Source organism: Trachurus trachurus, assembly GCF_905171665.1.
Source record: "Trachurus trachurus genome assembly, chromosome: 14".
NCBI classification, from domain to species: Eukaryota; Metazoa; Chordata; class Actinopteri; order Carangiformes; family Carangidae; genus Trachurus; species Trachurus trachurus.
This window is the reverse complement of record NC_139903.1, coordinates 12,671,079-12,687,792: the sequence shown is the minus strand read 5'-3', so window position 1 is coordinate 12,687,792 and position 16,714 is coordinate 12,671,079. Positions and strand designations below refer to the sequence as shown.

At 40.3% G+C, this 16,714-nt stretch overlaps 1 protein-coding gene across 1 annotated transcript in view; it reads left to right on the top strand.

Moving 5' to 3' along the window:
• Nucleotides 1-16,714, top strand: part of LOC310997356 (seizure protein 6 homolog) — a gene marked incomplete at both ends in the record, with an annotated part of 81,288 nt that overhangs the window by 42,105 nt on the left and 22,469 nt on the right. The window contains 2 exons of the mRNA XM_083987031.1: nt 5,082-5,855; nt 6,310-6,431. Of these exons, the coding sequence (XP_083843157.1) occupies nt 5,082-5,855; nt 6,310-6,431 (896 nt within the window). The remainder of the gene's footprint in view (nt 1-5,081; nt 5,856-6,309; nt 6,432-16,714) is intronic.

The following is a 16,714-nucleotide window of genomic DNA, read 5'->3' as shown; positions in this document are numbered from 1 at the left end:
GACTCTAGGCAAGAAATTTCTCATGCTCTGTAAATGTACATTTTAAAATAATCTAATTTGCTTGATGCTCTGCAGTTACAATTTGTCTTATGTCTGCTATACACTCTCACAGGCTTGATGGGTTTTCAATACATCATTGAGCTTATGTTAGTAAGCTATAAACATGACATTTCTCAACCAAATGTTGAATTCAATTGACAGGATTTTCAGCACCTGAGTCATAAAACCATTCACATCATTTACAGAACAGATTAGTGACTGTCGCATAAAGCACATTTTATTGTGTTTGTAACCAGTGACTGAAACTTGATGAGAATCATAAACAGAAACTGTGTAGCTTACTTTGTTATTTCCTGTTTGTTATTCCTCCACAAATGACATTTAGAATTCAGCTTCCTTTCCTCCTCTCACAAACTTCAACTGTAAACATTCAATTAAGGCTCAGCCATGAGAGCGGCATAGTAGCAGTACATGCTCTTCTGTAATCACCACAGTGAGGTCTCCAACCTGTACACATTGATCCTATATTGATCTGTGTATGAGAAACTCTGGTTTCACCCAGTTCTCCATCCTCACTCTCCACTTTCACTCAATATTCTGACTGAAAGACAGTAGCTGGATGGTCCAGAGCTGACCACCACAGATTAAGACAAAGAGGATGACACAGTATGAAAATGACAGGCAAAGGTTTGACAGGCACCATTTGGATGCAGCAGCAGCCGCCAAACTCTTAGCAAAAAGCGTCATTGTCCAGATTTAGCATATAGTACAGTAAGTATCTGTACTGTATGTTTTAGATGTATTTCCACTTCCCAGTTATGAAGAGTGGGGCAGCTATATATGCTTAAATCATTTATGAAGACCTCCGATTACACTCTTTATTCTCTGGTAGTGAAACATGTCAAATATGCTTAGCTTGCCTTGATAGTGCAGCTTCGGCTGCTCTTGTTGTGACAGAATAAGGCTACAAGAAAATATTTCTCCTCCATCTTAGAACATCAAAAAGGCCTTTGAATTGCTTCTGTCGCTAAGAAAGATAAATGTGGTGTTGTCGCGGCTGCTAGTAAAATGTAAAACCATGTGTCAATTATGTCAGCCTGGGAGAGGCTTTGTAACAAAATTGTTTACTCTTCCTCTTGAATAGCCTGATCAAACTTTTATTAGCACGCTCGCTGTTGTTAACACCACTCTGCATCAGCAAAACATTACAATGGTTTGTGATTGCTTTCAAAGTTTTATGAGCAAACTAGAGCTTCTCCTGTGGCACAGTCAATTTTCACATTTGTTCAGATACAATTTCTCACTTAAAACCTAAATATATGCTTCCTGCTATAGTTTTCCAATGTTTGAGTAGTTGCCCCCTGGCAAGCAGTTTTAAGCATCTACTTCATATGCAAGAAAAGCAACTGCACTTGTAATCAATAGAGCCAAAATGAGCCAGTCAATTGTAGACTAGGCAAGCTTTATAATTTAATCATGGGGATTAAACTGGAGTAGGCCAAGAACCTCATCATGAACCACCGAACAGAAGATATATGTAGCAATTCAGACTTGGTGAGAAGGGTATGGACATTTATAGGAAAATGTCAAACAAATTTGCCCTAAAAACAGTGATGACATGTTTCCTCCACAACATGCCATGAATTTTATTTGACCTTTAACATATGCAGACATCATATTTTCTACCTCTGAAAAGCATTTTAAATGAATCTTACATCCATTTTGACCTACAGCTGAGGCACCGTCTCCCTCTTGGAATGCTGTAGCTAATGGAAACGTTCTCCTTGATGATATCTCACTCATTTCTCCACCTGTGTCAACAACATCCTTTCATGTATAAGCGTGAAAAGTGTGCTGGCAGCTTTTCTGCCTCATTAAGACAAACTGTCGCCCAGAATGCAAGCTAATTATGGTGTCAAAGCACATGCCATTGTTTCATGTAGACATAAACCCGTCAGCCACAACATTAAAACCACTGACAGGTGATGTGAATAACATTGATTACGCTGTTACAATGGCACCCGTCAAGGGGGGTGAGCTATATTAGACGGCGTGTGAACAATCAGTTCTTGAATTTGATGTGCTGGAAGAAGGAAAAATAGCGTACATGGATCTTACTATAGGGTCTGCAATGACTGGGTCAGACGATGCCTTTTTACATTTCTATGCAGATGACAAACATATACCTCTCACTAAGACCCGATGATGACCTTGATTCTGGCTCCAAAATGGTTCAACATATCACATCACCCAAATTCTTGCTTCCCTCTGTTGGATCTCTGTCTATTTTAGAATTGATTTTAAGATTTTACTAGTCCCTTTAAAAACATTTTAGCAACAATTTAATTAGTATTAGGGTGTCAGAACTGGACCATGGAGTAATATGGTGGCTTATTCTGATGAATTAAATTAGATCAGGACAGCTGGGTGTTTCCTTTTACCTGGGGGGAAGATGGCACCAGAATGGCACTCCCCCTTCTTGGGTACGATAGTGACCTCTTTTAACAGGATAGTGGACTGTGCCACACTTAGAAAATGTGTTGACATCATCCAGTTTTCCAGATCTCAAACTAAATGAGCAACTGTGGGAGTGATGGGAACAAAAAGAATGCTAATGTCTTGGTACCTGATACCACAGGACACCTGCAGAGGTCTTGTAACGCTGTGGGCCCATAAGAGGATTATATGAACCCCCTCAATGTATAATAGCTTTTATTTATGCCACACATCAAATCACATGGAGTTAGTTTTGTTTAATTTGAATATTCTTTGTTTGTGTTTAATATTTCTAGCTTTAAGCTGCAAATTACCGATGCAGTATCCAGCTGCACTGGGTAGAGATGAACAGAGGGGGAAACAATTAAATACTGAAAATTAGATGCAAAAAGAGACACATGGAGATTTCACCGATGCTGGCATGAAAGCAAGAGTTCACAGTCAGATGTTGTATTTTAGTCAGCTCATGTCCGCATTTGAAAATGGTGGTGATTGCCATAGATGTTTAATTATTCCGTCCAGCAATTCCCAGGAAAGCACACTGCATTTTCACCTCTATCTTAACAAAACAGATTCTGGCAATCATTGTACAGTTGAAAAAAATAGCCCCTTCGACGCATTTACCACAATGTTTACTGATGTGGACTGTCCCTGTAACACACATACACACCTTAAAACAGGTAGTCAGCTCTAGACTTTCAAAAAATAAATAAATAAAAAATGAGGCAAAACTCCTTGTCGTCATCTGCGTCTGACTGGTCTTCTGACGAGCAGCCAGCTGGACATTAGATAATATCAGGATAATTGTCCCATAAAAACCACTAAGGACATGCAGAGAAGTTTATCTCTGCCGATGTTTACACTATCTGGAGCATTTAAGGATTTGCACTAATGGGAACCATCAATTCATCAGTTTTCCTCCAAACAACTGATGTGAGGGAAATGTGGCACATAATGGGGTGAATACGGTTGTTTTGGACTCACAGAGCAGTCATTTGGCTACAAAACACACTTTCACTGCATGAGGTGATAGGCCGACCGGCGGCCGTCTGTCCTTCTTGTGCTGTAAAAGATGTGATAATGATTAAAATGACATGACAGAGTTAAGTCGAATATTACTGTATACGGGATTTTACTGTTTTATTTCTATTTGATGTGCCACATTCTATAGCCGAGGAAGCCTCCACAGCCATTTTTTTTATTGCTTGCCTGAAGCAAATATTCACTGCCTCATTTAAGGAGAAATAGACGACTCTTTGCTACACAGTGCTGGTGGTCGCAAAGACAGGTGTGGCAAACATGTGCAGCTTTAATCCTGTAATTATAATTATTCTGTGTCGCTTACTCAACACCAGTGGAATTATTGTATTATTATTATATTTTTTTTTTAAATTATGGTTTAAATCCAATTTTAAATGTTTGCATCTGCCTGAGGTGGCTGATTATTACATTACTAAACTCTAATTGTGTTTATATGGCTGTTTCATTACAAGTGGAGCTCAGTCTGTCTTTTGAATGGATTAGCAGTGTCACTGTCAAAATGCCAAAGTCACAGCAGAGAGCATCTGTTGTTTTTGGCTATTACTGTCAAGTGTCATGTAAAAGTTCCATTTTTGAAACTCGTGTCAGCAAGTGCCTTCTAACTCGAAATAATAGGCTATAAACCATCATAATACATTTATAATAATCTAAAAGAATGAATGCTGCCTGTCCACTGCATCACAATTTTTGGTCTACTGCCATAGAAAAACATTTTTTTCATTTGAAATTGCTAACGTCATTTCACCAATGTATTTTAATCATCTAAATATGGATATGTGGGTGTTTTGCAATTTTTTTGTGTGTGGTGGTTTACTGACTATTCTCTGGCTCTGAGTGCTTATCCTGTGAAACTTTTAACAATGCCTGCACTGTGCTGGGTTTGAATGGTGTGTGTGTCCTGGTGAGTTTAAAAAATACAGGGAATAGGAAAACTAGCCTATAGAGGGAGGCGTTAGAAAAAAATTGCTTTTAAACCTTTTTATCCCGCAAGTAACTAGACTATTTCTCAGGGTTTCTGGGCTCTGAGATTTCACTGCCTGCAGGGGTGTGATTGTGGAATTCATCTGTGATAATAAAAGCGGCTTTTTGCAAGCTGCTCCTCACCACTGTCAGTAGTAATCTGCTGGGCCCTTAAAAGAATGAATGTCCTTTTTGGTAGTTCAGTGAAATGTACAATATAGCATGTCAAATACTGAAAGGAAACTTTTCCACTGAAGAGGCACATGAAAATAAACTACACATAACCTTCATACTGTGTGTCAAGTCACCACACTGTTTTGCTATAATTAAACCTTATATAGTATAAAGGACTATATGTATATGCCACCTTCCTTACCCTACAACATGCAGAAGCATACACATTATAATGGACTAAAATGGCAACAAATGCAAGTGAAAGAATTATACAGGCATTTCATTAGACATGATTTCACTGAATTCAAGGCTTACAAAGTTGATGTAAACTGCATGTTTTCATTGTAGTAGGCCATTGAGATGTAATCTTTTACTTAACACAACCACTATTCTTATTCCTTTTCCCTCAGGTCCAAAGGAAAGCAATGGCATCAGCAAGAGAACACTTGACCCAGAGAGTGACCACTTCACACATTCACCCACACAGGACACAGAAAGTGAAGTCCACTTGGTCACCACCGTCTCACCAGTGAACGTCCCCAACCACCGGCCCGTCCTCAAGGGCCTGCTGCTTCATGAGCACCTACTTACAAGGGACTTCCAGGGGGACCAGCACTTCTTCAGGAGGGATGGCTCCGTGGCTGCATATCCCACCATGCCGGGCTCTGTGTCTGCCTTGGATGGAGGGGATCCTGCCACTCAGCTGGTCCCCCATGAGGACGCCCCAGCCTTCTCAGACATTGCCACTACTGCCACCTTGGCTGCCACCTCTCCGCTGACCACATTTTCCCCCACAACACCGAGGCCACCCATGTCTCTTTCCCAAAAGAAATCCTCTAAAGAGAAGACCAGTGAGGCAGACAAGGTAGAGCCAACAACAGACTCCCTCACCACACAATTGACTCCAAATAATAGAGGTTCAGGAAGTGAAAACAACCCAGCAGCTCCCTTATCCTCACAGAGAAGTCGGTCTCAAAGTCAGAGTCCCTTTCCTGCAGGTGCTACCCTTGCACCCCTCTTAGTGAGGATGGAGAAAGGAGAAACTAGGGAAACACCGGTGAAATACAAAAACGACCCAGATCACCCACTCCCCAATCTAACCGAAGTGTCCCGAGTGGAAGGTGCCACCACAACGTCCACAACCGTCATAACAACCACCACCTTCACCATCACACAAACATCAGGTAGGTGTGCTTGTGTTTTCTGACTCTCAAAGACGCACACGTTTCAATGTTCAAGTGACTTTGAAATAAACACCAATGGCCATGAAATAACTTTTTCCCCCACTGTAAATTCCCCCCAAACATTTAACACATCCACTCCAGAGGACAAGACAATTAAGCATCGGGTCATCAGCACCACCGCTGTTCATTTCACATGCTGCACACAAGCCATTCATCTCTCCAGCAGGGGATAACAGAGTTGCTCATGTGTCAAAAACAATCAGATTTTGCCCTGATGTGTCCTGCCTGTCCTTTCCACTGCCCACAGAGGGCCCAGGGCCCAGATGAACGGTGTTGGAGAGGGAATCTGCAGAGATAGTTAGAGGGTTACAGGGCCACGGACACAGGTGCGCCGTCAGAAAGATCACTGGTCCGGGAAAAAGAGAATCACTTGTCTTCTTACTGTCTCCCACAGAGTCATGCAGTCTGAATTTCACTGACCCCGAGGGTAACATCGAAATCCTGCAGCAACTTGACTCCGGAGTGGAGTGCAACTACTTGGTTACTGTCTACCTGGGATATGGCATCGAGGTTCAGGTCAGTGTAAAGGCTTACTGTACAGTGATGTTGTTCTTTATTAGCAAATAAATTACAGTGTACAACTTTTATATATAACATCGGACATAAGCATTCACATTTTCTCAGATAAATGCTGCATGGCATTTATTAGTTCAGGTGAATACAGAGCAAAATCACAATAATGAAAATAATGAGATTGAATGTTACATAATAGCAAAAACTGATATTCATAACATTTTTAATATGAACTGTGCTCTCAGAAGCTTTCTAAGATAGTTTTTTTTTAAGTAAAACAATATCTCAAAAATAGCTTCATTTTGGAGCATTATTACATATTCTGGCTCTGTCTTTGCCGTTACAGTGTTTGCTATTCTTGTGTGGGCTGATAGAGATAGACAGGCAGCAAATTGCTGGATTGAGAGGGTGGATGGGGGCACGAGTGACAGGGTCTGTCTCAGGTTGAATGTTTGCTTGGTAAGTCCTTTCACAAAAGGTTATAAAAATTAACTGTCAGTGCTTCTGTGTGTGCATCTGTATGTGTATGTGTGCGTGTGTGTGTGTGTGTGTGTGTGTGTGTGTGTGTGTGTGTGTGTGTGTGTGTGTGTGTGTGTGTGTGTGTGTGTGTGTGTGTGTGTGTGTGTGTGTGTGTGTGTGTGTGTGTGTGTGTGTGTGTGTGTGTGTTCTTTGGCATTTGCAATTCCTCAAACGCCTCATTTAACACTGGAGACTTTAAAATGTGTGAGCTTTGTCTTGCTGCCTCTGGAGGGCTAAGATAAGTCTTGACAGAGTATATGTTTGAGAATGTGTTTTTTTTTCTCTGAAAGCTTCCTCTGGGTAACTTAAGTAAATCTTAAACCACTCATAAGCACAGGCACACTCACCTGCGCACACACACACACACACACACACACACATACAGTTTAGTATATTTAAGTGTCAGCTCTCAACTTCTGCATACGCCAGTACATTCCTTTATTTGAGGCGTTAGCAACTGCAAGGCTATAAAGGGGGGAAAAAAGACATGAACATTTTATCCTCACACGTCTACCAGGGCTGATAAAGAAATAGGAGGAAGCCATGTGTTTCAGCACCACCATGTGAACAGATGGGGCCACTGTCTCTCACCCTCCTACTGCTAAACTGATAGTGATCTGATGGCAAACTATACTGACAACTGCTTGGCACAGCTGAAGAAAATGAGGAGCCATGGTCTATGTTCCTGGCGAAGACACAAACTGACTGAAGATGGAAAGATAAAACTGAAGTCAAGCATTTGTCATAACTTCTCATCAGCAGTGTGTGAAGCTCCTCTGCCTGGAGGCTACCCAGGTCTCAAGGTTTTAAAAGACTGAAGAACTTGAATGACGTAGACTTGTGCAGGAGCAGATTGCGCAGGAAGTGTTATGCAAGCAACACAATTTTCGTGTTTTTTTTAATACTCAGATGATATTTAATCTGCAACAGTTTTCAAGCACCCTCCCTCACCTGTGTTCAACTGTTGAAACGGGCAGGAAGAGATGGACTCACATAGCTGTTGTGTAATGGGATTTGTTTATTTGATAGGACTTATCCATTGCACAAGGAAGGCACACACACACTATCTCTCTCACGCACACACATACACACATGTAAGCAGGACAAACCTAGAATTAAAATCCGAGAGTTGCAGCCATGCCTCCTTTCTCAGATTCCCTTTGTTATGCTGTCTTTGGCATTTGTGAGTGACTGGAAACATAAATGAAAGATAAAGGTGAAAAGCAACTGAACCAGGGCTATTATGGTTACCACCAGGACATGTAGGCCTACAGTCTCCAGTCTTTATAAACATATTAGTTTTGGTGTTAATGTTCATATATACTATAATACTACTAAATAGATTACAAAGAATTAATCGCTGTTTTATTAAGATGCTATGTTAGAATGGGTAACAATGACAATATGCATTTGTTATAATTTGACATTTTTCTTTATGGCATGGAATGTTTTATGGTATCTATTAATTTGTTATTTTACATTTTTAATGGTAATTTTGTTTTACAGTGTGACTCAGCTATAGGAACTGTATAATTCCAAATAATTCAATGAAAGAGTTTATATAATGCTCTGCCCATTTATTGGGAGTCGTATACTGCTCATTGTGTTTTTAAATATGCAGTCTTGAAGTACTAATTCTCTAAATCATAATATCCAATAAGAAACGGGAGATGAAACGAGCTACTTGAACAGCTAAATTGATTGCTTCCACTTTTCTGATGAGCTTATTTGTCGTCATCTCACAAAGATCTCTGGAGGCCTCACCGACAATTCCCTGCTATTTCTCTGGTGAGATTATATAGATAGTTTGTTGATTTTTTGGCCATAGATTTTTCCCTGTGGTACTGCATCCGTTAGACACACAACGATATATGTCTTAGTATTCACCTGGGTTTTGATACCGTTTGCTGTGCAGAACATCACCACAAAGAAAATACTGCTCCCTTCAGAGCAAAGGAGCAGTAGGAGGGACAGCATGGTCGAAGTGCATGTTCTTGTTTTGGCAGCCAGCCTCCGTCATGGAAGAAGTCGTCATAGTAGCAGGCAGACCAGCAGTTTGCAAGGGCAAAGGGGGGAAATTAAGAGGAGATCTCTGAAGGGCAGATGCAGTGACACAGTGTATGATAAATATGTATGTTGCTGTGTTCCTATGGTTCAGTAAAATAAATTATAGGCAGATGGTGTCAGTCATTTACAGTACTTACAGACCCTTCGGCTTCTCACCAGCTATTCAGGAACGTCACAGGGATCGGTGAAGAATATAAGCAACATCAGACCTTTTCTCTATTTAGTCGATACTGCATTCAGCAGCCTGGCAGTCTGCAGGAGAGGCAGGATGAAAAATGTATCAAGAGAATTTACTGCCCTCAGCCTGACTGTTCAACCCCTCTGCCACCGCTAACAGTGTATAATGCATTGCCCCATCTGGTGATTCTGGCCACATAATGATTTATTTGTAGAATAATTGCACAAATATTAGAAGGCTGATGTAACAATAACTTTCAGCACAGAGATAAATAGTAGCATCATAAATAGCTAAAGTATTTTTTTTTTCTCTTATAAAAATTGCACTTTAGTGTAATGTTTAATGTTTAAAATACGTGCAAGACGTTTGGACACGTAGAGTGCACACTGTTTGTTATGAGTTAAGATGTAAAGTATTGATTTTCATCTGACATTCTCAGCTATTATATTAAGGTTAGCAGTGATGAATAGCTTTTAAGTCAGAGTGGGTAGAGAAAGCCTTTTTTTTTTTTTACATGGTTCACTTCTCTCAGTTTTCATGTCCTTGAGATTGTAGCTATATAAAATATGAAAAGACTAGCATTCACTCAAATGGCTTTTGCTGTGATATATATTTTTTATGAATAAAGACAGACATTTTGTTCAAATTCACCCTGGTACAGATATTGTCATTTTATGGCCATGTCAAAAGAAGGGCTTTAACTCAATGTTGGATCATTAATTACATGCGTTAGTTCCATCTGAATTAATTAGCTTTGATATGATGTACCAGTTGTACTTGAATGTAAATTTTGAGGTGGTTTGGACATTTTTTAACGTTGCTCTTGAGTCACTTCTGTAGTAAAGTTTCAGCAGAGGGCAGGTGGTGGTTTTCCACAACTGCTCTGTGGCATTGAAGTGCATGAATCTATTTTGGAGCTTTTTTTTTTTTTTTTTTTTTAGTTGATCAAATAAATCCGGTGAGTTAGCTACCTATCAGCTCTTTCCAGGCCATCTGTCCCACTTTGATTTCTCCATCTCCTCCGCTCAATGATCTACCCGCCCAGGCCTCAAGGAGTTCTCCTCTGAGGCTCTGCACAGGTTTGTTGCAGCTCAGTTTCATGGAGGCAACATCCTGCACTCTTGCTAAAAGGAGAATGTGATTGTGCAGGGAGGACTGGAAGCTGTTGATACATTTCAGGGGTTAGCAGCCAGATGTGGCCAATTTCTCCCACCGACACAAAGGCTGATTGGGGAAGTGTTTCTATTTTCTGACAGGTTTATAGGAGCATTATTCAAGAAGATGGTGGGGGAGGATTTTGAGGTCAATATTGTATCTCTTTTTTCCCCCTCCATCCCTCTTCCAACTCTTCCACACTCTCATTTTTTGTGTTTTTTTTCTATTTCCATCATGTTGTCATGTAATTTATTGTTTTTTCTATTTGTCAAACTCTTCTACCCTACTCTTTTAGTTTCTCAAAGCAAACCTATAGGACACAGGAACAAAGGAACATGATTACATCCTTCTTTACCAGATAGCACTTTTAAAATCCTGATTCATAACAGTTAGTTTTGGTCTCAATAACATGCAAATATCAGATTTTAACAAATGCAATTGATTTATAAAAAAAAACTGAAGTAGTTCTTTACAGTTCAAGGATTTTACGGTATACTTTATGTTGAAGAACACAAAACAAAACTTTTGTTTCCCTAATTAAAGCTTATAAATAAATATCAAACAAAAGCTCTGGGTCTCAGGGGCTAAAATTAAAGCCTCCAAGTTTTTCACCCTCAAGTGAGTCAATATTGTTTCAGACGTTTCCAAACAAACCAAAATAAATCTTAACTGAATCAGCTACAGTAATGAGCAGCATGTACTAATGAGTTACACCTATAGGTGAGGACAGAGCATTAATTGCTGAGGTGGATCATTGGTGAAATGTCCCTTTAAGGATTGAGATGTTACGGAGTATGCCAAGTGTTTAAAGCTAACCCCGACTAGAGGGTTAACGATTGGTATTTGATGCCGTTGCCGCAACCATGCTCCTCTGACTCCAATCAATAGTCATGTTAATAAGCCGCACCAATACTTGACACGCAGCCTCCTCTCAGTGCTGCTTGAATTGCTGTATTGATCTTTGCACTCTCATTTTAATTTCAGTATTTCTTACAAAAGAAGCAAAGTGCTGATGGCATTGACCCCGGCCAAGTGTGCCTGATGAGGAAGGGAATTAAATTTGTTGTGTTGGTCTTCAGTCACTCTGATCACCAAGGGCAAGTCTGGATACTTCGGTCAGAAAACCAAGAGTTCCTCTTTTAGATGCAATTGTGCCTGTAATCCTCTCTCTTCCCTCCTCTTCACATCTGACATACTTAAAGTGGCATTTTGTAAAGGTAATGCACATGTTTTGACCATTATATGGCTCGGGTTTCCAGCAGCACAAATGACACCGCACGTAGAAGATATGTCGCAGAGAAACTGAGCCTGACTGAGTAATGGGGGCCAAGACAGGCTTGCTGCCTTTAATCAACTTGAGATGAGGCAGAAGGAAGCCTTCATCATGTTGTGCCTTAGGGGAGTAAGGCAGGACATAAAGAAGGCCAGTTTGATCTTGATGAGCTTTTTAGGGTGTCAGGGCTTTGCTGAGATGAGTTTTCATGGGGGCTAGCCATCCTGAGAGGAATGCTTTCAGGTGACACTAATTGCTCCTCCACCCAGCTAGCTGTCATAAAGGGAGGATGCTGTCTGGCAGAAGGCTATGTTCTCTCCAACTCTTTCAGTGTCATGATGAGGATGAGAGAGTAAAGATGCATGCGGAAAAAAAATGCGAGGAGTAATCAGCAATGCATGAATTTAAATCTATGCAAAAAATGCACACTGCAGCAAATACACAGAGATGTCAAAGCCCAGGAGATGAGCTGAGAAAAAACGAGACTGATTTATCAGAAAGCAAGAGTCTCATCTCATGAAAGCGTTTCAAATGCAGAAGTTCTTGGCATCTGCTTCACTATGAGCTACTGGCAAGTTAAGAATGATAATGTTGAATGAGATGGTCACTGTATAGTGGCAGGATCTCAAGAACATAACATTAAACGTTTGCTATTGTTTTCAGCTATCCACTCCGTAGCACATTCTCATTAACATGCAGCTTTTGCTGATTGGTAACGATCCATTGTTTAAGACAGCAGGGCATGCAGGAAATGGCCTTGGCTGTTTTATATAGAGGTGAATGTTCAATTAAGATAACATTTTTCATATAATGAGCAGTGGAAGACCTCTGGTTTTGTATGAGTCTATCAGGAGATGCACAAAAACAACGATTGGATGTGGCATAGCAAGACTGCTCAGATGTGAGCCTTATGGGGCAATGACATGGGCACGTTACCAGTGTGCTCCACCATACAAACCAGTGTGTTTTTATTTTTTATCATTGTAAGGATGACACTGCAGCTGCTGAGTCCAATGGCTGTTGATTTACTTCTCCCAGCAGCAGGGTCATTTAATTTCCATCTATAGTGGGAGCATTTTGATTACATACTGCTCATTTCTGCATCAGCAATGGCTCCTGCGAGTCAGTGTAAATGTTCATTGCAGAGCCCCACCAGATGTTTTCAATGGTAAATTATCAGTAGAGGAGCAGCCTCTGTGTATAGTTAACTCGCACTGTGTACTTATGGATAAATTAATGAGTGAATAAAGATTACACGCCAAGTGTAAAAACACAAAATTTAATAGATTGTTTATTTCAAATTACCAGGAGATTTTTTTTTTTTTTACATTTTCCAAATAACATTTTTCTTTGATTTTCTTTTTCTGAGAGCAACTTACTAATTGCTTGATGCAGACTATTTAGTTTATCTCCTATGTGGGACTAATTGTATGATACCAGCAGTGACTCTAGTAACAGATTATACCATGCCAGGCTGCGTTCTGTTTGGATGTGATAAGATGGATCCTCACCTCTGCTCATTGTTTGCTCTCATAGTTTAACACTGCAGCACACTGGAGACTCCCTGTTTTACAAAGGTCAAGGCAAGCGCAGCAAGATCAAGGTATTCAATACTGCAATTATTGTTGTCCTAAGAAACCTTTATTTGAGAGCTTTTCCTCCATCTTTTGTTATACCAAGTGCGGCTCTAGGACTGTCAATTGTACTGTGGGCTTGCAGGATGGTCTGTTCATTATAGTGGTTTGATTGAAAAGACAGTGGCTAGAGGAGAGCGATGACCCTCTCTCATCTCGGTTTGATTGGACTGGAACAGTGCTTTGGGAACAAAGGGAATGCTTGAAGTGACAGAGCACCTACACAGAGCAGATCGTATATCTCTTGCATTGTTTAGAGTTTTGTTCAGGAGTTGAAAAAACCCACTAAATAGATATTCTTCCCTCTCTCAACACAATTCTCCAAATGGAATAACACACACTGTATAGATGGCATCCTCTGATAATGTTGTGGTTGGTGCAGAAGTGTGCTTGGTCAGCCAAATCCCCAGTCCCACAAACGTGTCTGCTGAGGCAGAGATTCCAGCTCGGAGTTACAATAAGCCTGCTCTCATTACATTCCAAAAGAACATGCATGTGTGCGTGCACTCATGCACACACACATACACAAACACACACACACACACACACACACACACACACACACACACACACACACACACACATGTACGTATGTGTGAGGATGTGTGCATATGTGGGAGAGTGAGAGAAAGAGACAGTGAGAAAGAAGTCCCTCTAGGCATTTTGGCTGCAGCCGTGGTGGAGATAAGGTAGTCTGATGTCTCCTGACATGGCCAATGATTCATAATTGAGGCAGGACAGCTGTTGCTGGCTGCACTGACAGGTCCCAGGGTGGATGACAGATGATAGGGCCCTCTGGGGCCAAGCTATCTATCAGTCCAAATGTTCACTGTCCACTATCTGCTCACCTGTCCTTCATAAGACTCCCTGGTCTATGTAAACCAGGTGGACACAGACCAACAATCTGCTTGACCCCACTGAATTGTTTCCCAAGTTGTTGCAATGTAACAGACAGCAAACAATCCTGAGATTGGCACAAAACAATAAACATCTGTAGCTCTGTGTATTTAGGTGATTACTGAATAATGATTGAGTAATTAAATACAATCATTAAATACTGCTTGTGCAGAAAAAAAAAAGTTTTTATATTCAGTATATAAAATCAAGGTGGTGCTTTGCTCTCTGATGCTTTTGGGGGAGATGGTTTGAATCATCCATTTTTCACTCACCAGTTCCCAATAATGATTGAAGCCATAAAATAAAAGCACATCACATCACATAAGATAAGATCACATGAGAAGATAAATTGAAATAGAAAAAAATAAATACAAAATACTTTTCAGGGCTCAGGTGTGTTACTGTACATTCAACCCACTTCCTGTTCCTTGAAAATAGATCAAGTTTAGCTTTTTATACAAGACTGCAATGCAAACAATTAAAAACCAAATTACTAAATAGTGAATTATGGATGCAATTTAAGGTTCAGTTTCCGTCGTATGAATTTGTCAGACAATCAAGTCATCCTATGGTTAGTGAAAATTGCAGTTCTACACTCCTTGAATAGATATTAGATTGAAGGAAAATTACTGTGCTGCACTGTGGGTGAATTGTGAAGTTAGAAGATGAGCAAGTCAGTGAAGTAACCTGATTTGCAAAACATCTAAGCCTCCCATATTAACTCAGAGACAAAAAGGCAGAGGTGGAAAAAAAAAGAACTGCGCCTAAGGCTTTGTCATTGCCATTGCCCTTGAGAGACTGAGGAGCAGCAATTCTAAAATAATGTGACATTCCTTTATTACTCAGTGTGACACTGCTGTTTGAGGTTTCTACCACAACTGAAACACCCAAGCTGCAATGATAATACACAACTTTAGTATATGCACTTTCAGTATATACACACAGCGCTGAAGTATCTGCGGTCTCAACTGTGCCATGTGCTCTGAGCCGGTCTGAAAACCCCTAAGAGTGTTGCGTTTAATTCTGGTTGTGATAAAAATCAAATCAATCAAAGTGTCCATTAGCCTCTCTGTGCCCAATCTCAGCATTCCCCTTCAACTGAGTGACAGTCAACGTGACCAAATTCATTTCGCCGCCACCGTTGTGTGCAATGTGCTCATCTGTTGTGCGTCCACTGTTTCAGCTTTTCCAGGCTGCTGCACTTACAATCCTTGTGCACATAATACCTAAGGGACATCAGCCTATGGGGGGGCAACCCCTTTTTCTGCCTCATGGCATACCAGAGACATGAGCCCACTACCTATGACAGCATCAGTTTTCAGAGCACATCATGAATTACAGTGCTGGCTGATAGTGATGAGGTTCAATGGGTTTCAATGGCACACTGCAGACAGGAGCTGTGTCCACTTTAGATCTGATTCATTATAGGCTTTGAGTTGTATTTTATATTTGTTTAACCACCTCCCCTGTATTAGTACAAGCTCAGATCAGTGTACAAAACTTAAACACTCATTTAGCAAACATGTAATTTTGATAATCTTGTTTTAGTATGCAATTGCAAATGTCAATTGTTACTAAATTATTTTTAATGGATTACACAGATTTTACAGAAAGCTTCTTTGTCATCCCACTTGAGTAGGGGAAAAAACATGAAATAATTAGTTTTCTTTTTTTAAATCAAAGGATTTGGACTCGATAAGAAGATTCAGTCTTGGATGAGATTTAATAAAAGTGAGGAATGCCATTTCAACACTGCCTTACACAAAAACAAGTGAAGGTGAAAGCTTTATGGTAAAAATAAAAAAGAATAATAATCATGACCCGCTGTTGCATTAACATATCTCTTTTATGGTTCTGTGGGGATTGAATCTGATGTTGCTCCAAAATATGTCAGTACTACATTATCCAGACACTTTAACTACATGCAATCCTCCTGAGGTTCCTCCTCCAGATTTAGCTGCAGATGCTGTTCAAACCTGTTGAAGATATATAGTGCTCGCAGTACTGTAGCTTACAGGCACAGGGCGAACACAGAAAGATGAATCAATCGTCCACCAAACCTTGAGTTAATAACCTAGAATGCATATGTACAATTACACTATATTAAAAACATGTCTACAATTCAGGAGCAAGTTAATACAGATGCGATTCAACCAAACCAACTCCAAATCCCTGTGCGAATTACATGGAAAAGCAACTGATTAACACAGTGGCTAACCCATTTTTCCAGGGCAACATTATCAGGCTAAACCTTACGATTCCATCTGGTGTTTAATGAAACATCAAGTCAACAGCTGTGTGTAACGTTTTTACTTTTTTGTTTATTTTTAGGAGAGTTAAAGTCAATGAATTATTTCTTCTGTTTTAAATTGCACTATAATGCTGTAGGCTACATTGACTGTTACCTCTTTGTGCGATGTGTTAGTCTTCGATTGAGTTACCCTTTATAAAGGGCAACTCAGCCAGTGAGCTGGTTTGCTAGCATGACATTACACATTACGCACAGGGGTGCAGCAATAAAGGGCCAGGTGTGTAATCATGTGGCGTGGTCTCTTTTCACTTC